Source organism: Mesocricetus auratus, unplaced genomic scaffold, assembly GCF_017639785.1.
Source record: "Mesocricetus auratus isolate SY011 unplaced genomic scaffold, BCM_Maur_2.0 Super-Scaffold_100030, whole genome shotgun sequence".
NCBI lineage: Eukaryota > Metazoa > Chordata > Mammalia > Rodentia > Cricetidae > Mesocricetus > Mesocricetus auratus.
This window is the reverse complement of record NW_024429211.1, coordinates 7,523,997-7,547,345: the sequence shown is the minus strand read 5'-3', so window position 1 is coordinate 7,547,345 and position 23,349 is coordinate 7,523,997. Positions and strand designations below refer to the sequence as shown.

The following is a 23,349-nucleotide window of genomic DNA, read 5'->3' as shown; positions in this document are numbered from 1 at the left end:
GCCTCTGGTAGTGGAACAGTATTTATCCTTAAGTGTATGAATGAACTTTGGGAGCCCATTCCCCATAGAGAGATACTCTTTCAACCTAGACACACAGGGAGGGCCTAGGCCCTACCTCAAATGATATGGCAGACTTTGAAGATCCCCCATGGGAGGCCTCACCCTTTCTATTGAGCAGAAGAGGGGTGGGATGGGGGTTGGTGGGGGACATGGGAGGATGGGAAGGAGAGGGACATGGGATTGATTTATAAAATAAGATTGTTTCTAATTAAAAAGAAAAGAAAAATCTGGGCCGCCATGATGATAGTGTGGCAGTTACCAGTAAAGTGACTGTTGGATTGACAGGTTTCCACTCAAGACTGCCAGGCATAAGGGAGGGGCCTGCTAAATGGCCACTCTTGGCAGTTCTAGTCATTTGCAGAAAACATCAAAAAGGTGTTAAAGATTTAACAAAAGCTCAACAAGACTAGCAATGTTAACAGCATTAGCACCTCATAGTAATTATCAGTCTTGAGTAGTGCCCCAGTGTTCCAGAGAAAAGAGTCCTCTGGTTTACTTCATCATAAGGACACAGAGATCTCCATTTTCTTTTTATCATCCTTTCATCCTATCTTTTGGGAGAGAGAGAGAGAGAGAGACAGAGAGACAGAGAGAGACACAGAGAGAGAGACACAGAGAGAGAGACACAGAGAGAGAGAGAGAATGAGACAATGTTTCACAGTGTAGCCCAGGACGATTGGAACTCATTGTGTAGACCAAGTCACCTAGAATTGATTTATGTAGACCAGACTGCCTGGAATTTGCTGTGTAGACCAGGACACCAGGAACTCAGTGTGACTCTCCAGTCTTAGCCATCCAAGGGAGCTGATATTCCAAGTGTGAGCGCCCCTCCAAGCTTCCTGATGGGCCATGGAAGGTGATCTTAGCAGAGGCTGGGATTTCCAGGACACTGCAGAGCATATGCCTGCTGGCAGAGGGAATGTACGCTTGAAGACAGGAGAGGCACCTTAGCCTGTCATTCTCCAGCTTCTCTTCCCTGTTGTTCACTTTTTTTTTATTTTAATTTTAAATAGCTGGTTTTACATGTCAATCCCAGTTCCTTCTCCCTCCCCTCCTCCCGCACCCCCCACCATCCCCCCATCCTCCCACCCTATTGCCAATTCCTCCCCTATAGGGGATATCTAGAGTCTGTCATTTCACTCTGGGTAGGGTGAGGCACTCCCCTAAGAGTCCAGGCAGAGAGAGTGACCCTCTTTGTGCTATGGGCACACGATGTCTGTTAGTATTCGAGGGATAACACTGATCCACTGCTCAGGAACCCATAGGTAGCCCAGGCCTCCTCACTGACTCTCACATTCAGGGGTTCTGGATCGGTCCCATGCTGGCCTCACAGCTGTCAGTCTGGGGTCCAAGAGCTCTCCCCTGTTCAGATCAGCTGTCTCTTTGCCAATTTTCTCATGGTACCCAAGAGAAGAGGAATGAGGCAAGATCCTCTGAACAGATGGGGGACACGGAGGGGGTGGGGGGGAGGGGGACTTGGGAAATAGAGAGGGGGAGAAGTGGAAGAGAGAGTAGGTCATGGGGGAACAGGAAGGTTGACTGGGGGGGTAGGCTAGGGGGAAGAGGGAATCATAGGTTAGAAGACAGATCAGGCACCAGTGTGACTTCTAGTGATCTAAATGGATGACACCAATTGGCAAGCTAAGCAATAGTGGAGAGACCACCTCGAATGCCCATTCCTGATAGTGAACTTGATGTCTATAACCATCCAGGAGCCTTCATCCAGTGACTGATGGAAGCAGAGGCAAACACCCACAGTTAAACTCTGTTTACTTTTATATTGCTGGGAGCACGTGTCGTCATAGTAACCAAGGTGCAGTGAGCAGTGTCTGCATCCCAGATCATATGTCGTGGACCTTTAAGTTGCCTAGATCTGGGCTTCTCTTTTTCTTTTTTTTCTGAGAGACAGGGTTTCTCTGTATTGTTTTGGGAGACTGTCCTGGAACTTGCTCTGTAGACCAGGCTGGCCTCGAACTCACAGAGATCCACCTGCCTCTGCCTCCCGAGTGCTGGGATTAAAGGTGTGCTCCACCAACGCCCGGCAATCTGGGCTTCTTAAACTCTTTCCTACTTGCAATCTGTTTTCACCAAAGGAATCTTCACATAACTCTACGAATACAGGTGCATAAAATAGGTATGCAAATCAAGCATTTACGGACGATGAATCATAAATTTATTTCAAAACAATTCTTCTGTACATAATTTTAAAGGCAGAAAATTTCTATGCTAACAAGATAGGTAATCTTGCTTGTTTTTACATAAAAACTTAAATCTTGGATGACTATTTGAAACCACAGGTTGGGGAGCATCCTCAATGCTTTTCAGAACCTATCCATACTTTGACTTTTCAGGGATCAAAGCTGACAATGACACTTCACAGAAACATATGATACAAGATGCCAGAAATAAATTTAGGGCCATTTCAGGCATTGGTTGAAATTTTGTCCTAATCTCAAGTCAAAATTCATTTAACTTCTAAAAGGAAGCTAGGTCAGAAACAAGAACAATTTTTTAAAAATCAAACATTTTGATACCATGAGCTCTAAATACTGTCTAATTTGGTTCTTACATGCCAAGGAGCAACAGCAGTAAAACAAAGCCTTTGTATTTTGTAGTTTCTGTAAGCATGGAACACTTATATGCAATTAAAGCGCTGCAGTTCATCACCCGCAGGAGTGGCAAGGCATCGTGTGACAGCACTTTGTACAACGCCGACTAGCAACGATGGAAACATCTAAGATTCATTAGATGCTGATTTTGAACTTTTTGTTTGTTGCGCGCTCAGGGACCATTTCCTGTTACGTCATGACTGTCACCTTCTGTTACACAATTCCATGTGGGTCTGTGAGTCATAGTTTAAGGAGTGGGACCTAGATTACAGGTTTTGCAATTGAAGAATTTGCTTACCGCCTTTGAAGTCTGCTCCAGTCCAAGTTGGTGGAAGGGATGGCTCAGGCTAGCGGAGGCCTGAGGATTAGCATTCCATTCAAAGTTGTGAAACATACAGCTCCCAGAAAAACTAAAAGCAACACAAACTTCCCTGCATTACCTTGCGTCCCATGAGGACCACATCTGTGAGAACATTGAGACCACTGGCATTTCATTATTGGTTTTGAGGGTCATTTTGGGCTTCTGTATTCTAAAACGTTGTGCCCAGACTCTGAACACCCCCTGCCCCCAAAACCACCTAGAGACCGGATCCGATGCAAAACCAAAGAGTCTTTTTAATATAAGAGTTAACTCGAATTAACTCAGGTCCCTGGGGCAGGGTATATATTGGGGTAGGGCAAGGAGAGTGTCTGGGGGGTCCGCTAGTTACATAGCAACAGTCTCAGGATTGGTGAACCTCCGGCATTGGGCAACCTGTCCTGAGTTGATTGGTCAGCTGTAGCTGCAGAAAGGTTGCTGTACCTAGAGGCCCTCCCAGGGCAGTTACTAAGCCCTGCATTTCAGTGTCATCAGTAAGACGCATCCAGAGCCTGCTAGCTAACTTCTTGTTGGTTCATTAACAAGTGAAGGGTTTCTGGTGGTTGCTTCCTAGTGATTAGGGCAAGGTCAGTCAAGGTCCAGGGCTCAGCTCATGATGCTGAGTCAGGGGCCTACATCTTGCTGGGTCTTTTTTGCAGCTGTCATGGCTGCCAAAGCAGGGGGCTGGGTGAGGGTCTGGGCCCTTCATTAACACACACAGAGAAACCACAGGGGGAAGCTGTAGCTCCTGAAAGCTGTCTCTGAGTTCAGTGCGTTGGTGTGAAGACTCCACGCAACCGCGTAAAAATGTTTAAATCCATCTCTCTCTGAAGCTTCCACCGACTTTCATCATCAAACATACTAAGAAGAAGCACTTTCGATAAACTGGAGCAATCCTACGTACGCCTTTTGAACACAAATTCAGAGCCATCTGCATTCTCACACCCGCTGCTGAGAAATGGAAACAATTTAAGCGTCCACTATTTGATAAGCAGGCAAAACCCGTGGAACACAGACGCAACGGGATACTTACTATTCAGTCATGAAATGAATGGGGTTCTGTCCTTTGCAGCAACGTGGGTGGGTCTGGAGATCACTATGGGAAGGGAAAGCAGTGGGGCACGGAGAGGGGCAATTCCCTCAGCGGCCTCCCCTGCAGGGGGAGCATAGAAGGGTTGACGTCACAGATACTCAGTGCTGTATAGGGGTTACCAGAACTTGGAGACAGAAAAGAACTGGGGGCGTGGGGGAGGGGGAGGGAGAGGGGGAGGGAAGACGTTGGTTGGAAAACTAGTTCTGGTGCACAGTGCACAGGGTGATGTTGGACCTTGAAAACATTGCAAAGAACAGAAGGAAGGATTCGGGTGCTTTCTTTCTCTTTCTTCTTCGAGACAGGGTCTCACTATGGCTATGTCATGTCAACCAGGCTGGCCTTGATTTCGCAGAGATCTGCCTGCGTGTGCCACCACTCCTAGCTTCGAGGTATTTTGAAAACTAAGAAATGCTAATTGCTTGAGGGACAGACACATACGTCTAGGAGACAGATATGATAGACAGGGAGACTCGAACATCACAGAGTGCAGGTAGATGGTAACATCATAAGACAGCCAATGAATGTGTATATTATTCACAAGCAAGATCACATAGTATGCCTCTTATTTTACCTGGCATATACAATTTGTATTTCAACTTTAAAACATTAAGAAATGGTCTACAGGCAATTATGGGAAAATAAAAATAATTAAAAACTGATGGGCTGCAGCTTGCCTTGGAGCCATAATAAAAGGTACTAGACAGGCCATCCATTCTGAAAACTTGCTTTACCAGTTTGAATAAAAAAAAAAAAGCAAGAGATGTCAGCACAAACACAAAGAGGTTTCTGAGCATTCATTAGCTTCCTGTCCTTACACTGCTTTGAAATTTCATCTCTCTTTAGTTTCCTACCTATCCTTTTTTTTATCTTTTATTCCTCATGTACACCAGAAAATCCTGGTTTGAGAAATAGTTGATTATTTTTAAAATGAGAAATGATGAAATCAAGTGTAGGCTCCTGTAACCTACCACCCACCAACCACAAGTGTCTCAATGCTCAGCCTTGCCCGCTGACTGACTGCTAGACTCTTACCTGTATACAGTGAGGACGTCACTGCTCCAAGGCATGGTTAAAGGGAAGGATTTTATTGTGGATGTAAGGGAGAGGACAGCCAGAGGCGTCTTGGAGAGTCCAGAGCAGGGAGAGAGAAAGTTGACCATGGCCACCAGACTGGATCAGGCAATGACACGTGTGTGTGTGTGTGTGTGTGTGTGTGTGTGTGTGTGTGTGTGTGTTAGACAGAAAGACAGAATGTGGGTAAAGGAGACCAAGAGAGAGGGAGAGACAAGAAAGTGGGTACCAGGAAGGAAGACAGAGAGAGAGAGAGAGAGAGAGGGAGAGGGAGAGACAGAGACAGAGAGAGAGACAGAGAGACAGAGAGAGAGAGAGACAGAGAGAGAGCATATCTGAATTAGCAGGCTTATAAGGGAATGAGAAGCTGGGGGAGGGAAGCTGAGGTTTAGGGTAGGGGATGGGTGAGAAGAGCTGAGGGAGCCTGCAGGCCAGAGTGAGCCTTGGTATGTTAATAGACACCACAGGCAGTCATTTGTACCTTCTGACAGCGGTGGAGAAATGGAGAGGGGGAGGGGCCCTATATCGTGGTGGGGGGGGGGGTGGAGTTTTCTTTGAACTTGACATCACCCTTCCGGTGACACTATACTTTCCAGATCCACTCATTTTCCTGAAGTTTGCAATCTATCAGACTAAAATTTTATTGTGTGTACGTATTTGTATTTTCATGGCCTCTCAGATACTCTTTCCTAACAATGCCCTTCTCTCCCCCTCACCCCAATAAATGAAACATTAGTCTAATCAGTGCTGCCTGTGCCCATCCCTGTGAGCATGGCCAACTTACTGGGAGTGACACATCCTTAAAGAAAACTGACTCTTTCCCCCAGAAGCTAGCGACTGTCATTTGTGCCTCACTTAGTGGTGGGGGCTCCCATGTCCCTCCTCCCACCCATGATGGAAGGTTGGCTGGTTTGATCTGGTGCAGGCATTAGGCTTTTCTGGGGGTATCATCATAAAACCCTGTAGAGAGAAGCCTTTTCCTTGCTAGCTGCTTGGTTTTTCCCTGCCAGTCGCCTAGGCTCTGCTGCGTTGTAGTCCCCAAATAACACACAAGACGCTGTATTAATTATGAAGCTGTTGGCCTTGCTTGTTTCTTACTGGCTAGCTCTGACTTAAGTATTTACCCCATAATTGTTATTCTAAGTATTTCTCTTACCGGAGAAAAGGTCTGAACTTCTTACCCCTATGCGGCTACATGGTGACTCCCTGTGTTTCTCCTTCCCAGAATCCTCCTGGACTCCTAGTCCTGCCTATCTTGCTTCCCTATTGGCCAACAGTGCTTTATTGACATATACACAGGACTTCCCCATCAAAACCCGATCCTTCCACATGTGACAACAACCCAAAACATGAGAACAGTCATCATAGACACACATGACACAATTACATAAAATCTAGGTATACCTAGTTTGGTGGGGAAAAGTAGAAAGTTTTACATCTCTGTCCCTTTAATGTGTGAGAAAGACTTAGTAACACAAGATCCAAAGGAGAAGTTTGTGTGTAGACAAGATGCCTGACACTCACTAAGTAGCTGAGGGGGAGGGGTTTTCCACTGTGTCTCAGGCTGCTTTTCTGGAGGTAAGAAATTGACTTAGGGAATGCGTGTGGGGGATCAGGTTTTAATGATGATGTCCCCAGAAAAGCTGCTTTCATAGGACCCAGGAGTAGAGTGTGGGCGGGTCTAGGGAAGGCATATTTCTGCTGTCAGAGGTTCTTAGACATTTCGTGGGTGTCTGGTCAGAAAAACAGAAGCACAGGAACCTCAGGCAACACGTAAGCCATGTTTAACAGGGTGAATGAGGCAGACAGGGAAACTCACCAGCAGCATAGGTTCCCAGGACACAGACAAAGCTTCGTTGGGTTCTCTTACGCTCCCTCAAGTTTTAGACACCGCCCCTCAGGCCAAACAGATTTCTGACTTTAAAGATGAAAAGAAATTTTAGGACTAGTTTGTCTAGTAAAGATATTTTAATGCAAGCACGAGAGTTAAAAGAAAAATAAAGCCTATTCAAGGAAAAATGTAAAGCAGGTAGCTGACAAGGAAATAACAAAGCAAGATCAGAGGAAGAGTTGAGAGTAGGTGGGTAGCGCTCTAGAGGAGGCGGGACTAGCTACACATGGCCAAAACAGTTTCTTTCTTTCGTTTTTATTTTCATAGAGGCGTATAAACAGTTAACAATAGACAGCTGTCGTGAATAATCTAAAGTAAGCTCCCTCTTATCTGCTACACCTGGGAGGAGCACGGACCCATATTCCAAGAAGAAAGCGACATCACAAGACTCTTGCTTCCTTGGCACGTTCTCACAAGTACTTAGCATTCTCCTCACACAACTCCATCCTTGGGCCGTGTTCCAACAAGTAGGGTGTTATTTTTTTTTTAGGATTTGTCTTTAGTTTTGATATAAACTCTAAATAAAAAAACATTTCCTTGTTTTTAATATCTCATATGTAGTTCTTATGGAGCTCCTACTGCGAATTGCCACTTTAATCAATTATTTTGAGACAGATCATTTTCCGTTTCAATTAAGAAGGCTGCCCATTTGTGACCTTTAAATATTTAACTGCCTAGGGCTTGGTTAAACATGAATGATACAACAGTTTGGAGGAGGTAAATATTCCCTACTGAGGGAACCCTGGAGCCCGGTAATCTTTAGTTAGATCTCTTGCTCTTCTAAACACACGATAAAACACTCACACCTCAAGTTCTACATGTCACTAATCTTCAAACAATCTTCCTCTGTGGAACCCTTGTTCCTTATTCTCTCTCTCTCTCTCTCTCTCTCTCTCTCTCTCTCTCTCTCCCCTCTCTCTCTGTGTCTCTGTCTCTCTCTCTTTCTCTGTGTCTCTGTCTCTGTCTGTCTCTCTCTCCCCCTCTCTCTCCCCCCTCTCTCTGTGTCTCTGTCTCTCTCTCTTTCTCTCTGTGTCTCTGTCTCTCTCTCTTTCTCTCTGTGTTTCTGTCTCTCTCTCTTTCTCTGTGTCTCTGTCTCTGTCTCTGTCTCTCTCTGTCTCTCCTTTCCTTTTCTTTTCTTTCTGCTGAGAAAATTGTAATCTAGGGGAGGTATGTTTTGGATTATGATTCTGTGCTGCTTTTTGGAAATTCTCCATCCCCCATCCTCTTCCATTGTGTATCAGAGTCATCACACATGTTTACATAAACATGAGGGTGCTCATGACACTAGGTGACCAGTCCCCCTATGCACGTCTTCCCAGGAGAGCCAATAGAGCGCCTTCTCACCCAGGGACAGGATGTGTTTCCTGGGTTTCTTACACATTGTAGAGTGTGTGCAGCTAACCCCACCCCCCATCTCTACCTGTTTGGATGGGGGAGCAAGTGCTTCTTATCTTTGAAGTCTATCATTATTGTATTTGAGGGGTTGAAGGAATGAAACTGCCAACTTGACTGCTCCATGATAGAGTTAGGGGAAGGCTTTTGTTGAGAGACAGAGACAGAGAGACAGAGACAGAGAGACAGAGAGAGACAGAGAAAGAGAGACAGAGATAGAGACAGAGAAGAGAGAGACACACAGAGAGACAGAGACAGAGAGACAGAGACAGACAGAGATAGAGACAGACAGAGAAGAGAGAGACACAGAGAGAGACAGACAGAGAAAGAGACAGAGACAGAGACAGAGACACAGAGAGAGAACAGCAAAGCAGAGAATACTGAGATACCCATGGGGGAGAAAAACCTTGGATTATAAAGAGAGAAGGAGGGAAGCCCGGGGAGGTTAGTGTAGACTTTACAAATGTATAACAAGGACTTCTGAGTCGGGACTGAGGGAGCCTGGGGACCCGGCATGGGTTTGATGTGCAGACACAGGTATATGTCACTGAAGCCTATGTCCCTCCCACCAGAAGTTAGGGAAAAGACTCCTTTTGGTAGATGGGAACTGATTTCACAAGTTCCCGAGGAATGCTGGCTTTTATCCAACTGCCCAGAAATCCTCCTATAGACCAGATTCCCGCAGAATTGTTGAATCATATGGTGAACCTACACTTACGGAACCTCAGCCACACTCTCTCCCGAAGTCACTTTACCATGTTGCATTCCCCAGTGGCAGTGTCCACGGGCTCAGATTCTCCAACATGTTTGGTGCTGAAAATTCCATGTCCACTGGACTGTAACTAAATAGAAAAGATCCTTTTGCAATTCAGTTATATGCTGGCATCTCAATTAGATCAGGCATTTGGCTGTGTGCTGGCTTTAACAGCGGTCTCAATAGTTAAAAAGGGCTAATTTGTGTTCTTAAACTAAAGGTTCAGTTGCCTAAAGAGAACGTGGTAAATAATTAATACTGCGCTGCTGCAGACTTCCTTGAGCAGACTTTCACGGTTGTCCAGGAGTGAAAGCTGCTGTCCTAGGACGCAGGCTTCTGGTGGCTGTGGGTCTCTACGGGGTTCCACGAGAGCAAGCCCCATTGCAATGGTCTTCATTTAGATGACACAGAATGCAGCGGCACACGGGACACTCACGTCAATACGGGCTTTGTGTGTGTGTGTTTCTTTCCAGATCGTTCACAGGACCCTGGCAGCCATGTTGGGAGCTCTGGCGGCATTAGCAGCATTGGCTGTGGTTGGAGATGTGAGTTGCTATGTTTGGGTTACCGGCTTACGGCTAGATTCAATGCCAGACCCCCGGAAACTCTGGGGTGCGCTGGCCGTTCTTAACTCTTTCATACGGTCTTTCCACTCGTTTTGCCCGTGGTGCATAGACTCATGAACTGACAAACTTGGTTTAGGAAAGTCGTCACTGGACACAAACACACTCAGCTATGTAGTGTTCGGCTCCATTCGGGCCGGATCTAGGAGACCTCTGGGGCTGGGGTTCTGCCCTGTGGCGTTGCGGGCCCTGGAGATGCCTGTGGGTAAATAACAGGACCCATTAGACAGGGGGTGGGGTGTGGGGGTGGGGGTGTGGTGGGGGGTGAGGGGGTAGGGTGTGGGAGGGTGAGGAATGCATGAAGGGAGTGAAGGAGCCTGAGTCCTTCTTAGGAAACGGAGAGAACCGTTTTGGGGGACTGATGCGCCTCTGCACTCAGAGTCCTCCAAAGCTGGCCGTACACAGACCTGGATTGAAAGCAGCTTTATAATTTGATGGATTTTTTCCCCCTAGGGACTCCTGACAGGTCAGCCATCCCCCTCCCGAGAGACTCATTTAAATACCTACATGTATATGTTGTGTTTTCGTACCTTAAAAATGTCATTGTAGGACTAGTCTGAAGGCAGTTGTAAGATGTGAACTTTTCCTTGGCCGTTTTTTGCCATAGGTAGATGCTACACCGAAAGGTAAAATATTCCCATGTTCTAAAATTTGGAGACAAGAAAGTGTTTCTTTTCTTGCAGTACTTGGAATGGATATGCCAGGCAAGTACGCCTGAGCTATGTCCCAGCCCTCAAGTGCTGTTTCCAATGATAGCCGAGTTACGTAAGAAGAAAGATGAGGAGGTCCATGCCAGGGGCAGGGTTAGTCTGGAATAAACCCGACCAAGGCTTCCATCAGCAAGCAGTCTTTTCTCACAGGCTTAGGTTTTCATCCTGCTGGGGAGGGCTGAGGCCCAGGTCTGCCAGGCAGCGCTAAGGCTTCAACTAGGGCATGCACGACTGCTATTGGTTATATTGACTTCAGGGAGCTGACTTTGGGAAATTGAAGCTGCCAGCATGGGAAGGGGGGGGGGTGGTCAAGCTGGATGCAGTCCACGGGTTCGGGGTGCTGTCTGGGCTGGAGTGGGGACGTCTCCCAGTCTCCGAGTGATGCTCCTGCTCTCAAGCATGGTTCAGACAATCTTTCACTTGGAGGATCGCTCTTACGGCACATAGCAGGCACATGCATGGAGAAGTCCCATGGTCACTCAGTGAGCTGCCCTTTCCTAGCCGGCCAGGCTTTGGCAGCCCCTCAGTTTACACTTTGTGCTAGTGGGGCTTGGAGAGCAGAATAGACAGCTGCCAATCATACCACTCCCCTTAGGAAGACAAGCACGTGCAGACCTAACCTGCACTTCAGGCGACCATTCAGGAAGGAATCCTCCCAGAGCTTCCTGGAGCAGGGTTACATGTTTCCTTTTTTTTTTTCCATGACTACTTTTTTTTTTTTTTGGTTTTTCGAGACACAGTTTCCCTGTGGCTTTGGAGGCTGTCCTGGAACTCGCTCGGTAGACCAGGCTGGTCTCTAACTCACAGTGATCCGCCTGCCTCTGCCTCCCGAGTGCTGGGATTAAAGGCGTGCGCCACCAACGCCCGGCTCCATGACTACTTTTTGATGTGACAGATGAACTAGGTCATGAGTGTTACTCGGAGTGACATAATCCAGTTTCAAAGGGAAATGGATGGAGTGTTTCCAACTTTGGCCCCGTGTGTGGTGTGGGTTTGCACCAGGGGCAGCCCATCTTCTGAGCTTTCGTCGCTAGGCTGGCGCTCAGGATTAATTGGTGAATTTGTGCTTTGATTACAGAGACCCAGCCTGACCCACGTGGTGGAGTGGATTGATTTTGAGACTCTGGCCCTGCTGTTTGGCATGGTAATTATAGTCCTCCCAGCAGGACATGGCTCCAAGCCCTGGTCCTTCACTAGTCCATGGCTGCTGATCCTATCATTATAGTCAAGATGGCACATCTCTTGACAGGGCTCGATTGAGAAGTGTTAGCGCAGGTCTAGCTCGTTTCTCCCAGGGAGGAGGGAACGATGGCGCTCTGGCTCGTTAACTGGAGAATTCAGCTCTGAGGCTTGTTGAGCTACGAAGGGGCGTCATTATTTACAAAAGTTAGCCATGTTTTTTGAGTTATTAACCTTAAGATAAAAAAATTGACGTACTTCAAATAAATGAACCACTGAACAATGTCAGTGATTGGGAAAGTGATTTTAATTATATAAAGAAAAATGTCCCCAAGTAATAGTCCTAGCGCTTGTCAATTTATCATACCGTTAAGCCGCAAGGGACATTACGAGGTCAGCTTGTTGGAAGGAAAGATAAAGTCATAGAGGCTTAGCGTGGGACATGAATTGTAAGTCAGCTAAGCTGGAACAGGTGAGATTTGGCTAGGTCCAGCATCTGTGGGGTTTTAGCTGCTCTATGCCAGTAATCTCACTTTTAGAAGTCACCAGACCGCCCCATTTGCTTGCTGGCATCTACTCTAGGCTTCAAAGGGACCCAGAGCCGCCACTCTCTCCGAGTGGGGAGGTGGAGCAAGGCTCTGGACTCAGGTCTCACGGAGGAGCCAATGGCTGTGTTGCATGCTTGGTCATCTGGATAGAAGAAGGGAGTCACACCAGATGCCTATAAATATACTATTTTATGCGAAAGTTAAGCCCACGGAGCAGCATTTTCCTAGAACTGCAATAACAATGCATGACATATGTGGTAGCCTGATGAATAAACATTTCTTTCTCACAGCTAAAGAGGCTGGAGTCTGAGATCCGCAGAGCGGGCCTCCTCGGCTGTCTTCTCTCCACGTGATCCTGTCCTAATCCTATCCTTTTTCAAAGCCAGGTGTCATAGTCTATTAGGGACCACCCTAGTGATCTCACTGTAGCCCTTCAAAAAGTCCTGTCTTCAAGTGCAGCCACAGCTTGAGGGCCTGGGAGTTAGTAGTTGAACATACAAAATTTGAGGAGGAAGGACAGAATTCAGCCTATAAAATTGGCCCGATGTTTCTCTTTCTCAATGAAAATAGCTCCAGCAGACACTTAGACAGTCTATGCTTTTGGTACTATAGGGTTAGTGCTCAGGGTGGGTCTTGCTTTACTGAGCTGCTTGTCTCCATCTGTTTTCTGTCAGACAATGAGGGAATGATTCCCGATGACAGGGAAGGCCACACAGGGCGCCTGCCTGTCCCCTTCTGCTCACACAAAGTGCTGCATGCTATACACATCCCCACAGGGCTCTGCTGAGTTAGCAAGCTGCTCTTGACACGGGTAGTGCCGAGTCAAAACTGACTTGGAAGCATTTTTGCTTCATACAGTTTATTTGAAACAGGTGTATTGGGTTCATGGACTCCCAACTCCCAACTTTATCAAACTCTCACAACGACCCCACAAGGTAGAGAATGCCCAGAGGTGAATCGAGAAACTTGATGTTCAGAATGGCAAACCAAGTACACTTTAGTTGGGGGTTTTGAACCTGTACTTTCCCATTCCAAACTCAACACGTAGCAACGCCGAGGATGGGGAGCTGGCTCTGCGCCCTGCTCTTGAACTTCATGGAGAAACCAGTCTCTGTGTTGACCCTGGGAAGAAGACAGGGTTTAAATATCTGAATAAAAGAAGGAGCCATAGCAGATATCCACAAGTTAAAAAAAAACCTGAAAAAAATGGAATGTATTCCACTTCTTGTAAAATAGGAAGCCTAGCAAGTTCAGGTTTGCTGGAATTCTGGTTGACTAAACACAGAATAAACGGGCACTATTTCTAGGAATAGTCAGTGTGACGACTGTTTTTTATCGCTTGTCATCAGTAAGAAACACAGGTAAGCATTCTGAGTGCACATAGGACTAGAGATCACTCGTTTTAGTACCAATGGCCCAGCTTGCCCATGTCATCATATTTGTAAGGGGAAAAATAAATCAGTTTAGCTATGTGAGAAACTAAAATGTGATACAGTTTGAAGCTACTTACTTAAAGCTATTGAATGTCTGAGTGGTGTTTATGGGAACAGTTAGGTACAAAGGCCAACTGCTGGCCCATGACCTTCCCTGCTCTACATCAAAGCTGATCAAGTCATCTGTCTCTTTGGTCTATAAAATGGGTAAAGACGGCACTTGACGTTTGCGGTTGGGGTTAGATGGGTTGACTACACGTCTTAGGACAAAGCCAATGCCCAGGATAGAAATACACACGCAAAACCACCTTTAAGAGGTTCCACTCAGGGAGTTTGTACTTGGATCACTGAAGTGATGGGCGTGTGGATGACTTGCCTTGTAGACCAGGCTGAGCTCACAGAGATCTGCTGCCTCTGCCTCCCGAGTGCTGTGGTTAAAGGGGTGTGCTACCACTGCCCAGCTGCGGACATGTGGATATTGAAGTGACAGACATCTAACAAGACAAAGCTGCTCTCGGCGATGACGTAGCTGCTAGCAGCCAGAGCTCAAACTCATGACGGGGTCATTGTGACATTGTTTCAATGTGGCATTTTGCTAAGAAAATCTTGCTACCCGCTTTTTCTCTTTCCCTTATAGATGATCTTAGTGGCCATATTTTCAGAAACGGGATTTTTTGATTACTGTGCTGTAAAGGTAGGTGTAAAGTTTGCATTTGATGGTCATACTCTAAATAAATAAATAGTAAGCACGAAATACTTATATATATATATATATATAAATAATTAAAGCAATACAAGTACAAATATGATTAACAATTGATGACGTTAACTAGCTGAATACTACTATTTATTATTCCAATATTGGGCATTTAATAAATTAAAATATTTACAATTCCAACCTCCTTTCAAAATGGCCTCCGGAAGCCTGGGTGTGATTGCTGTGCTAACTACGACTTAGAACAACGCTCACTGCTTCTTTACAAGTAAAGGAAGAGTTCTCAAGGCAAAGAGTTCTCTCCCTGAACATTTGTACAGCAGTGCATGAATTGGCTGGTTAGGGCTACGCGTCAAAGCACACTCTACCTTGAAGCATTTGAGTATTTCAAGCCATCAGCATTTGGGGACATAATTTCGATGCTTACTTTTTAAGCATATGCAGTTCTGGGTTTTCAATTTGGGAAAATCATTAGTTGTTGTTGTTGTTTTAATCTTGTGTGGACTGTATTTATTTAATTATTCTGGGGGGTTGAACAAAGTGCCTTGAAGATGCTCAGCACATGTTCCATCACTGGGCTAACATGCTCACTCCTTAAAAGTCTTATTCTTGTAAACTTATAATTACGATTATTTGATTGACAAACAATAATCGTGTATGTTTGGGGAGTATAATGCGATGTTTCAATGTATATGCACACAATGTGCATGATTAAATTAAGTCAACTAACCTATCACTATATATCATTTTTTATGCTGATATATTTAAAATTTACTCTTTTGTTTGTTTTTGAGACAGGATCTCTCTACATAGCTCTGGCTGTCCTGGAACTTTCTACGTAGACCAGGCTGGCCTCAACTTACAGAGATCTGCCTGCCTCAGCCTCCAAGTGCAGGTGTGAGCCACTATATCTGGCTTGGAATTTACTTTTTAAATTATTTTGAAATACACACTGTGTAGTAGTAGTTCTCCAAATCCATAATTCCTTACAGTACCGTGTACTATTTGGACAGCATCTCTCTAGTCTCTCCCCTCCCGACCCTGCAGCCCTGCTTAGACTCCACCCAGAAATGAAATCCCGCGACATTTTGTATGTGTGTGCCCAGCCTATTGCGCTTAAAACAAGGCCCTCCAGCTATTACTATATCATGCTAACCACTGTTGGAAATGTGAGGATTGGATGGGTGAACAGTATTTTCCTGATGTTTACCACCGTGTTTGTCTTTGCATGCTGACAAACACTTGGGCTGACTTCATGCAGGCTTTGTCCCTTTACCGTGTACATTTGCTCCCACGGTTCTGTTTTTAGCTCTGTGGGGGCATCGGAACTGTTCTACACAGTGATTTTCCACCACTCTGGGAGGATTCTTTTACCCTTAATCTTTTCCCCATTGCTTGTTCTCTTCCACCCTTTCCTCTTTTCAGTTTTGAAGCAGGGCTTCTTCTGCAGGGTGGTGGTGGTGGTGGTAGCGCACCCCTTTAATCCCAGTACTTGGGAGGCAGAGACAGGCCGATCTCTGTGAATCTGAGGCCAGCCTGGTCTAAAGATCCAGTTCCAGGACAGGTTCCAAAGCTACAGAGAAACCCTGTCTCAGGGAAAAAAAACCAAACACCAAAACCAAACCAGAACCAAAACGACAACAAAGCAAACTCCCAAACAGGGCTTCATTTAACACAGTGAGGCCTCCAACTTGCTGTGTGGCTGAGTGTTGTGGGGATTCACTTAGCCTCGCCTACAGCTGAGGATGACCTCATCTTCCGGCTGCTGGCAATGACAGACCTGAGCCACCACACCTGCTTTATGTGGTGCTGGGGACTGAACCCTGGACCTCACGCATGCTAACCAAACAATCTACCTCTGACATACATCACCAGCCCTGTTACCTTTTAAAATAAACATTCTAACAGGCGTGAAATGGTAACTCATCGTGGTTGGACTTTCCCATTTTAACTGGAACCTTGGACACTCTGTCGGCAGCACTGAAGGTTTGAGCTGGCCCTTCCACACGTAGTGGATGAGGGGAGACGGCGCCATGCCCCGGCGGATGAGGAAACCTCGGCACACTCCGCTAATGCAAAGGCTGGGGCTGACCTTTCCTTTAGTTCTGGAAGTGAAAGCTTCTTTTTAAAAACAATTTCTTCAACAAAACTGCAAATTCTAGATTAGAATTTATTTTGGTTTCCACATCTTGGAGTCGTGAGTGAGAACATAGCTTCCACTGTGCCAGCGTACTGATTTTGGCTTGTTCCCTATGTATCCTAGGCATACCAACTTTCTCGAGGGAGAGTGTGGACCATGATCATCATGCTTTGTCTCATTGCTGCCATCCTCTCTGCCTTCTTAGACAATGTCACCACAATGCTTCTTTTCACCCCCGTCACCATAAGGTGTGTAGAACACTTCTCACATGGAAATTAAGATCAGGCGTGGGGCAGATTAGTGCTCCTGGCTCCAGGTTCTTCCTCCCGTATACAAAAAAACCCACAAAGGACAGCATCCATCCCTTCACTGGAGTGCATGCCATAGACTTCCAGTCCAGCCGGTTCCGGCTTGTGTGACTGCAGAACTCTAGATAGACATCAGCACAGCCCAGACATACTATGAGAAGTTGGAAGACATGCTTTCTAGAAGATGGACTGTCATGGGAGATGCAGGCAAGCTATTCAAGGAGATCACCAGACACGAGGAGATTTCGCTCGTGAACTCCCACATTTTCATGACGGGGGGGGGATGTCCCTCTGTACGTATGTTTTTCCCTCTGTACATATGTTTCTCTTACTGGTTGATGTACAAAACAATGAATGGACAGCAGCCAGGCGGGAAATATAGGCGGGGTTACACGACGAGGAGAATTCTGGGGAGAGGACACGGAGAGGGGTCACCGCCACATTTTTCCATCTTCCACCTACTCCTAGGGCCTAGTCTTCAGCCCATCAGGGTTTTGAGCTTCCTAAGATTCCAGGGCAAATATCATACAGTCATGGTAAAGTCCATGGCCAAGGAAGAGTTTAGGTAGTAATTCAAAGAATGTACAGAAAGAGAGAGAGAGAGAGAGAGAGAGAGAGAGAGAGAGAGAGAGAGAGAGAGAGAGAGAGAGAGAGAGAGAGAGAGAGAGAGCATGAATGTGCCTCCCTTTTTACAAGCAAGTGCTTTAAATGTCTGGGCGGCACACAGGCCTCATCCTTCCTTCCCTTATATTCATGATAGGTTATGTGAGGTGCTCAATCTTGACCCAAGACAAGTCCTGATTGCGGAAGTGATCTTCACAAACATCGGAGGGGCCGCCACTGCCATTGGGGACCCACCAAATGTTATCATTGTTTCCAACCAGGAGCTGAGGAAAATGGTAGGTAACAGCACAAACCCAACTGAGACACTCGATGGGGGTGAGTGTCTTCTGCTTAACGGCTATGAACCAAGGTTCCCGGCTGTCACTCATTCACAGCCCACGCAGCACCACGGATTCGGATCGGATCCGAAGCAAACGATCAGAGGTAGGAGAGGAGAAGGTAGGAAAAAGGCCTGCACTTAGGAGCTTTGCTGATAGAGATGCCCCGGGGGGTGGGGTGGGGGTGTGGTTTCCTTACTGAGAACATCAAGCAGAGATGTCTAGGAAATTATCAAAGGATGCAACCGTGGCAAGGAGTTCCGGGCACGCGTCTAATAGGCTCAGTGAAAACGTCAGCAGCATCCCCACGGCGCACCGAGTCTCCTGCTGCTCGTTCTGGAAATGACCAGTTTGGGTTTTTCCTCCTCTGCCTTTCTGTTGCTCGATAGGTTCACCCATAAATCTCTCCCAGCGACTTCCGCTCAGCGCTGTTTGCTTTGCTGGGCTCGCCTCTAGGGTCCCGCTAACTTTTCTCTCTCCTCATTTTCCCGCTCATCTCGCCTTTCTTCTGTCGTCCCGCCACTGCTAAGGGGGAGAAAACGTAGGTGCTTACGCTCGGACTGGACTCAGAGTTACTCAGGATGCAGAACTCCCGTCTCCTCAGCCTGTAGTTGCTAAAACTAGCAATTATATTCTACAGTCTGGTTGGGTTAAAGATAGGTGGATCAATATATTATATTTAAGTTATTTTTCTTAGGCTTATTAAAAATTTTAGCGTTTATTTATTTATTTTTATTTTATGTTTATGGGCGGTTTTATTTATTTATTATTATTTTTTTGGCCTGTGTGTATGTCTGTGCACCATGTCCACAGAGGTTACAGGAGGGTTTCTAATCCCCTGGACAGAGAGGTTAGTCTGTCACTGTTGCGAGAAGTTTAAATCTTTTTACTCTTTGGCCTTTTTGGGGGGACCTGCTACCTAGCTCCCAAGTAAGTCATACAGGGAGTCTTATTATTAGTTATGAATGCCCTGCCTTAGCTTGGTTTGTTTCTAACCAGCTTTTCTTTTCTTTTCTTTCTTTCTTGTTTTTTTTTTTTTTTTTTTTTTTCTTTTCGAGACAGGGTTTCCCTGTATAGCTTTGGAGGCTGTCCTGGAACTCACTTTGTAGGCCAGGCTGGCCTCGAACTCACAGAGCTCCACCTGCCCCTGCTTCCTTTCCTTAACTTAAATTAACCCATCTATTTTTATCCCCTCAGGGGTTTTTTTCTTTCTTACTTCTGTGTATCTGACTTTCCTTCTTACTCTGCGGCTGCCTGGGTGGCTGGCCCCCTGATGTCCCCCTCTCCTTGGTCTCTTGTTCGTCCCTCTATTCATCCTCTCTGCCTGCCAGCCCCGACTGTCCCTGCTTCTGCCTCGCTATTAACCATGCAGCTTTTTATTAGGACTGTCGGTGTTTCAGACCGGCGATGAATCGCAGCTTCACAGAGTTAAACAAATACAGCATACACAAAAGTTTCGCACTTGAAAATCGTATTCTACTGCATGTCACTTGTAACCGGACAGCTGTGAGTCACTGTGTGGGCCCTGGGGTAAAGCCTGGGTTTTTTTGCAAGAGCCGTCACGGCTCTTAACCCTTGACCTGTCTCTTCAGCAGCTCCTCCAGGCTCATATTGTTTTCTTCTAGTTTTAAAGGAAATTAAAACGTTTTTATGAACACCAAAGGTATAGTTATCTTTCAGTCAGACGTGTGGCGTATGACTTCTATAGATAAATGTAAGGTAGTGTCCCAGCTGAAGAGCTTCCACAATGTGGTGAGTTCTGAGTGAGGTTCGGTGACCCCATGACTTGGGAGGTTGGGGAAACTAGCCTGAGCTTTGTAGTGAGAGGTGTTGTGTAAAGAGAAACCTTTTCCTTGAGAGAAGCCTTCTTGCCAGCCTGGTTCTAGAGCTGCATCAGTCCCAAATAAGCACACAGGAGGCTATATTAATTATGAAGCTGTTGGCCTTGCTTGTCTCTTACTGGCTAGCTCTGCTTTAAGTAATTACCCCATAATTGTTAATCTAAGTATGATTCTTACCGGAGAATAGTTCCGGGCTTCCTACCCCATGGTGTTACATCTCGACTCTCTGTGTTTCTCCTTCCCAGAGTCCTCCTGGACTCCTAGTCCCACCTCTCTTGGTTCCCTATTGGCCAGCAGTGCTTTATTGACAAATGCACAGGACTTCCCCCCAACAGTGTTGGAAGGTGGACTTCCTGAATGGTTACTGACAGCCCATGGGGCTTTCTAACTTTACCTGTGTGAGCCTGTCTGGACTGCTGTGTGCTCTGTGACCAAACCCTTACTGCCAAGACCATTCAATCTCTGAGATCCCAATGCCCCACAGTACTGTGGTACCCTTGATGCTCCCTCCCCCACTTTTTGGCAGTAATTACTCATGGAAAGTACTTGAATTCTCACAGGTGATAATCTCCAAGGCCTCATCTTCCTACTGGTGCTCAAAGAGACGCTGGGCATATCTGCTCAAAGATACACAGAAAAGAATGAAATAAGGAGCAGAATTAACCAAGAACATCGTTGACTTACTCTCTTAAAAATTAACCTAAGGATGATTTTTTTTGTTTTGCCAAAATGAAGCATATTCAAGAGATGACCATGACACCTAGCCCCACAGACAGGCCAAGAAAGAAAGAAAGAGGGAAAGAAGGGAGAGGCTTCCTCCCTAGGGTCCTTGTAGCTGGTTCCATTCCTCTGTGCAGATGCTATAGTGTCCAGCATGTTGGGAAGACTGAACCTTACAGAGGATGCCCCTTCCAACCCACAACAGGTGCTGTAGTCAAATATTAAAAAAATTAACCATTAAATAAGTGAACATACATGGGGCACATTGTTCAACGTTTTGACCCCTATTTATCCTGGGGCAACATATTAGCCTTGTGATGAAGATAGACTAAATCCAGCTAGGAGTTAGTTGTGAATGCCCATTTTTGTTTCCTTCTAAGGTGGCTTGTAATTTATGTTAGCACTGGTTTTTCAGAAACACAAAACATATTTAAGAAAAGCTTTAATCAGACAGTTGGTGGTGGCGTCCAGCATTAATCCTAGCACGCAGAAGGCAGAGGCAGGCGGATCTTTGTGAGTTCGAGGCCAGCCTGGTCTACAAAGCAAGTTCCAGGACAGCCTCCAAAGCTATACAGAGAAACCCTGTCTCATAAAAGCAAAACAAAAAAACCAAACCAAACCAAGACAAAAGAAAACAAGAAGCAACCAAACAACAACAAAAATACATTAATCATTGCAGGGCTCTTGTCCAGAGGTCACCAGAGCCCCTGCTGTTCCTGTTTCCAGTTCACACTCTCCATCAGCACCGCTAAGGCCCACTTGTCACGTGGCTCCCTTTGCTCTTCCAGGGAATGGACTTCGCCGGTTTCACAGTGCACATGTTCCTTGGGATTTGCCTCATTCTCCTGGCTTCCTTTCCTCTCCTCAGACTCCTGTACTGGAACAAAAAGCTTTATAACAAGGAGCCTAGCGAGATTGTCGGTGGGTATGAGCACCTCTCCATGCTGCGGACTCTTTATTGCCCCAGGGGGGTGGTCTTGTAAGCAGGCAGGGGCATTCTCCCACACCGACTGTCCGCAACTACCTTCAAGCTGTCCAACAAGCTGCTCTGGGCTGCTTCAGTCTGTGTGCTGGGCAGCTGTAAAGGCTGACTTGCTTTGAATCTGTCATATTGGCCTTTTCCTTATGTAATTTTTTTTCAAATTGGAAAACAGAGGTTAAATGTAAGCCTCATAAAATACCTTACTCTCTTAGGAAGCCATGGATGACAAACCATCTCTCTCCCATTCACTATCGGAATGTGTCCGCATTCAGCCATGGGTGAAAGTGCTGCTGGCTCCTTTCTGGCCGGCATTTCACCAGCTGACTCATTGTCTCTCCTGTGTGACATCCAAACCTCATGGGGGTTAGGAGATGGAATGCAATTCTGCCTCCTATTTTCTTACCTCTAGCGTGCCAAGCGTGGCTGCCTGAGAGTCACACCTATCCTGCTCTTCAAGAGCTCTGTTTCTGAAACCATTCAAAGACTGAGCAATTGGCTGAGTTCGTTTGTGTTGCTATAACTACCACAGCCTGGCAAGCTGAAAAAGTTAAGAGGTTTATATATAATAGCTTACTGTCCAGGAGACAGGAAGTCCAAGAGTGTGGCTCCAACAACTGGTGAGGTCTCTTTGCTACATGGCGCAAAGTTTGGAGAGGACTTGCTTTTAGCCAGACAGCTGAGAAACCATGACAAACGGTATTAAAGCCACGACAGCAATGTTCAGATTTTGTCTGAAAGCAGGGCTGGTGAGAATGGGCTAGGGTTGTTGAGCTCTGGAGTTAAGACATCACTCAAACAAAAGCACAATAACAATAAATTAACAAGTGAATTAAAAAAATACGTTGCTCGAGAAAGGACGTTCTTTTCAGGCAGGGTTGAAATGGCTTTTCTTGCTTCCATGATGACTTTCAGAGGGTTCCGCTCTATCATCTGGCTCCGTCATCGCAGCCCATGCTGTGAAGATCCTGTGCCGGGTGGAGCGTGGGTGCACATTGCTGGGGTGTGGGGGGTGGTGGGAGGGGATTTGCAGATGTCGGAGGGTGGGATGGACTCGGTGCCTTCCCCTTATTTCTCTGCAGAACTGAAGCATGAGATTCATGTCTGGCGTTTGACTGCACAGCGTATCAGTCCAGCTAGCCGAGAGGAGACAGCTGTGCGTGGCCTTCTGCTGGAGAAAGTGCTGTCCCTGGAGCACCTGCTGGCCCAAAGGCTGCATTCCTTCCACAGGTACCATATCATCCTGTTCAGATTCATGCCAGGGGCCTCTCACAGGTTGTGCCTCATGATGGCATTGCATGAAGGACATATCCCATTACAATCAAACGTCACATGATACCCAAGTGAGCTAAAATCCCTTTCTGATCAAAGCATTAGTTTTGGCCGGGCGGTGGTGGCGCACACCTTTAATCCCAGCACTCCGGAGGCAGAGGCAGGCGGATCTCTGTGAGTTCGAGGCCGGGCTGGACCGACAGCCTCCAAAACAATACAGAGAAACCCTGTCTCGTAAAAACCAAAAAAAAAAAAAGCATTAGTTTTATGTTGCCATAATTAAACACCACAGCAATTTACGATTTATTAAAGCTTGCCCGAGGGTATAGAAAGCAAAGCCAGCCACCGTCTATAGAGATCATGCAGTGGTGATACCCACCTTTAATCTTAGCAGCCACACTAGTTATCTACAGAAACTGAGCAGCGGTGGCACACATCTTTAATCCCTGGACTCAGGGTTAAGAGGTAGACGGATCTCTCTTAGTTTAAGGCCACACTGAGTACACGAATTTGATCCAGTCCTAAAAGAAGCAACTCACACAAAGGTGATCTCAGTACCTGGGGGCCGCACACCTTTAATCCCAGCACCAGGGAGGAGGGGACAGAAAGGCAGGAGGAGACAGGAACTGAGAGCTCTTGCCTCCTAGGATGAGTGGAGACAGGGCTGCCATTTCAGCTGGGTAGAGGTAAGATCTAGCGGCTCAGCTGCTTT

The 23,349-nt window shown here is 46.3% G+C and overlaps 1 protein-coding gene and 1 long non-coding RNA gene across 2 annotated transcripts in view; one reads left to right on the top strand and one right to left on the bottom strand.

Moving 5' to 3' along the window:
- Nucleotides 1-23,349, top strand: part of Oca2 (OCA2 melanosomal transmembrane protein) — a 176,751-nt gene that overhangs the window by 61,070 nt on the left and 92,332 nt on the right. Inside the window, 7 exon segments of the mRNA XM_040733342.1 lie at nt 9,702-9,773; nt 11,640-11,705; nt 14,359-14,415; nt 16,700-16,824; nt 17,645-17,783; nt 21,175-21,307; nt 22,448-22,595. Coding sequence (XP_040589276.1) covers nt 9,702-9,773; nt 11,640-11,705; nt 14,359-14,415; nt 16,700-16,824; nt 17,645-17,783; nt 21,175-21,307; nt 22,448-22,595 — 740 coding nt within the window.
- Nucleotides 2,217-4,173, bottom strand: LOC110343240. The gene is made up of 2 exons (XR_002385453.2): nt 4,061-4,173; nt 2,217-3,978 (listed from the first exon to the last, which is right to left on the bottom strand). It is a non-coding gene; the product is annotated as an uncharacterized LOC110343240 (long non-coding RNA).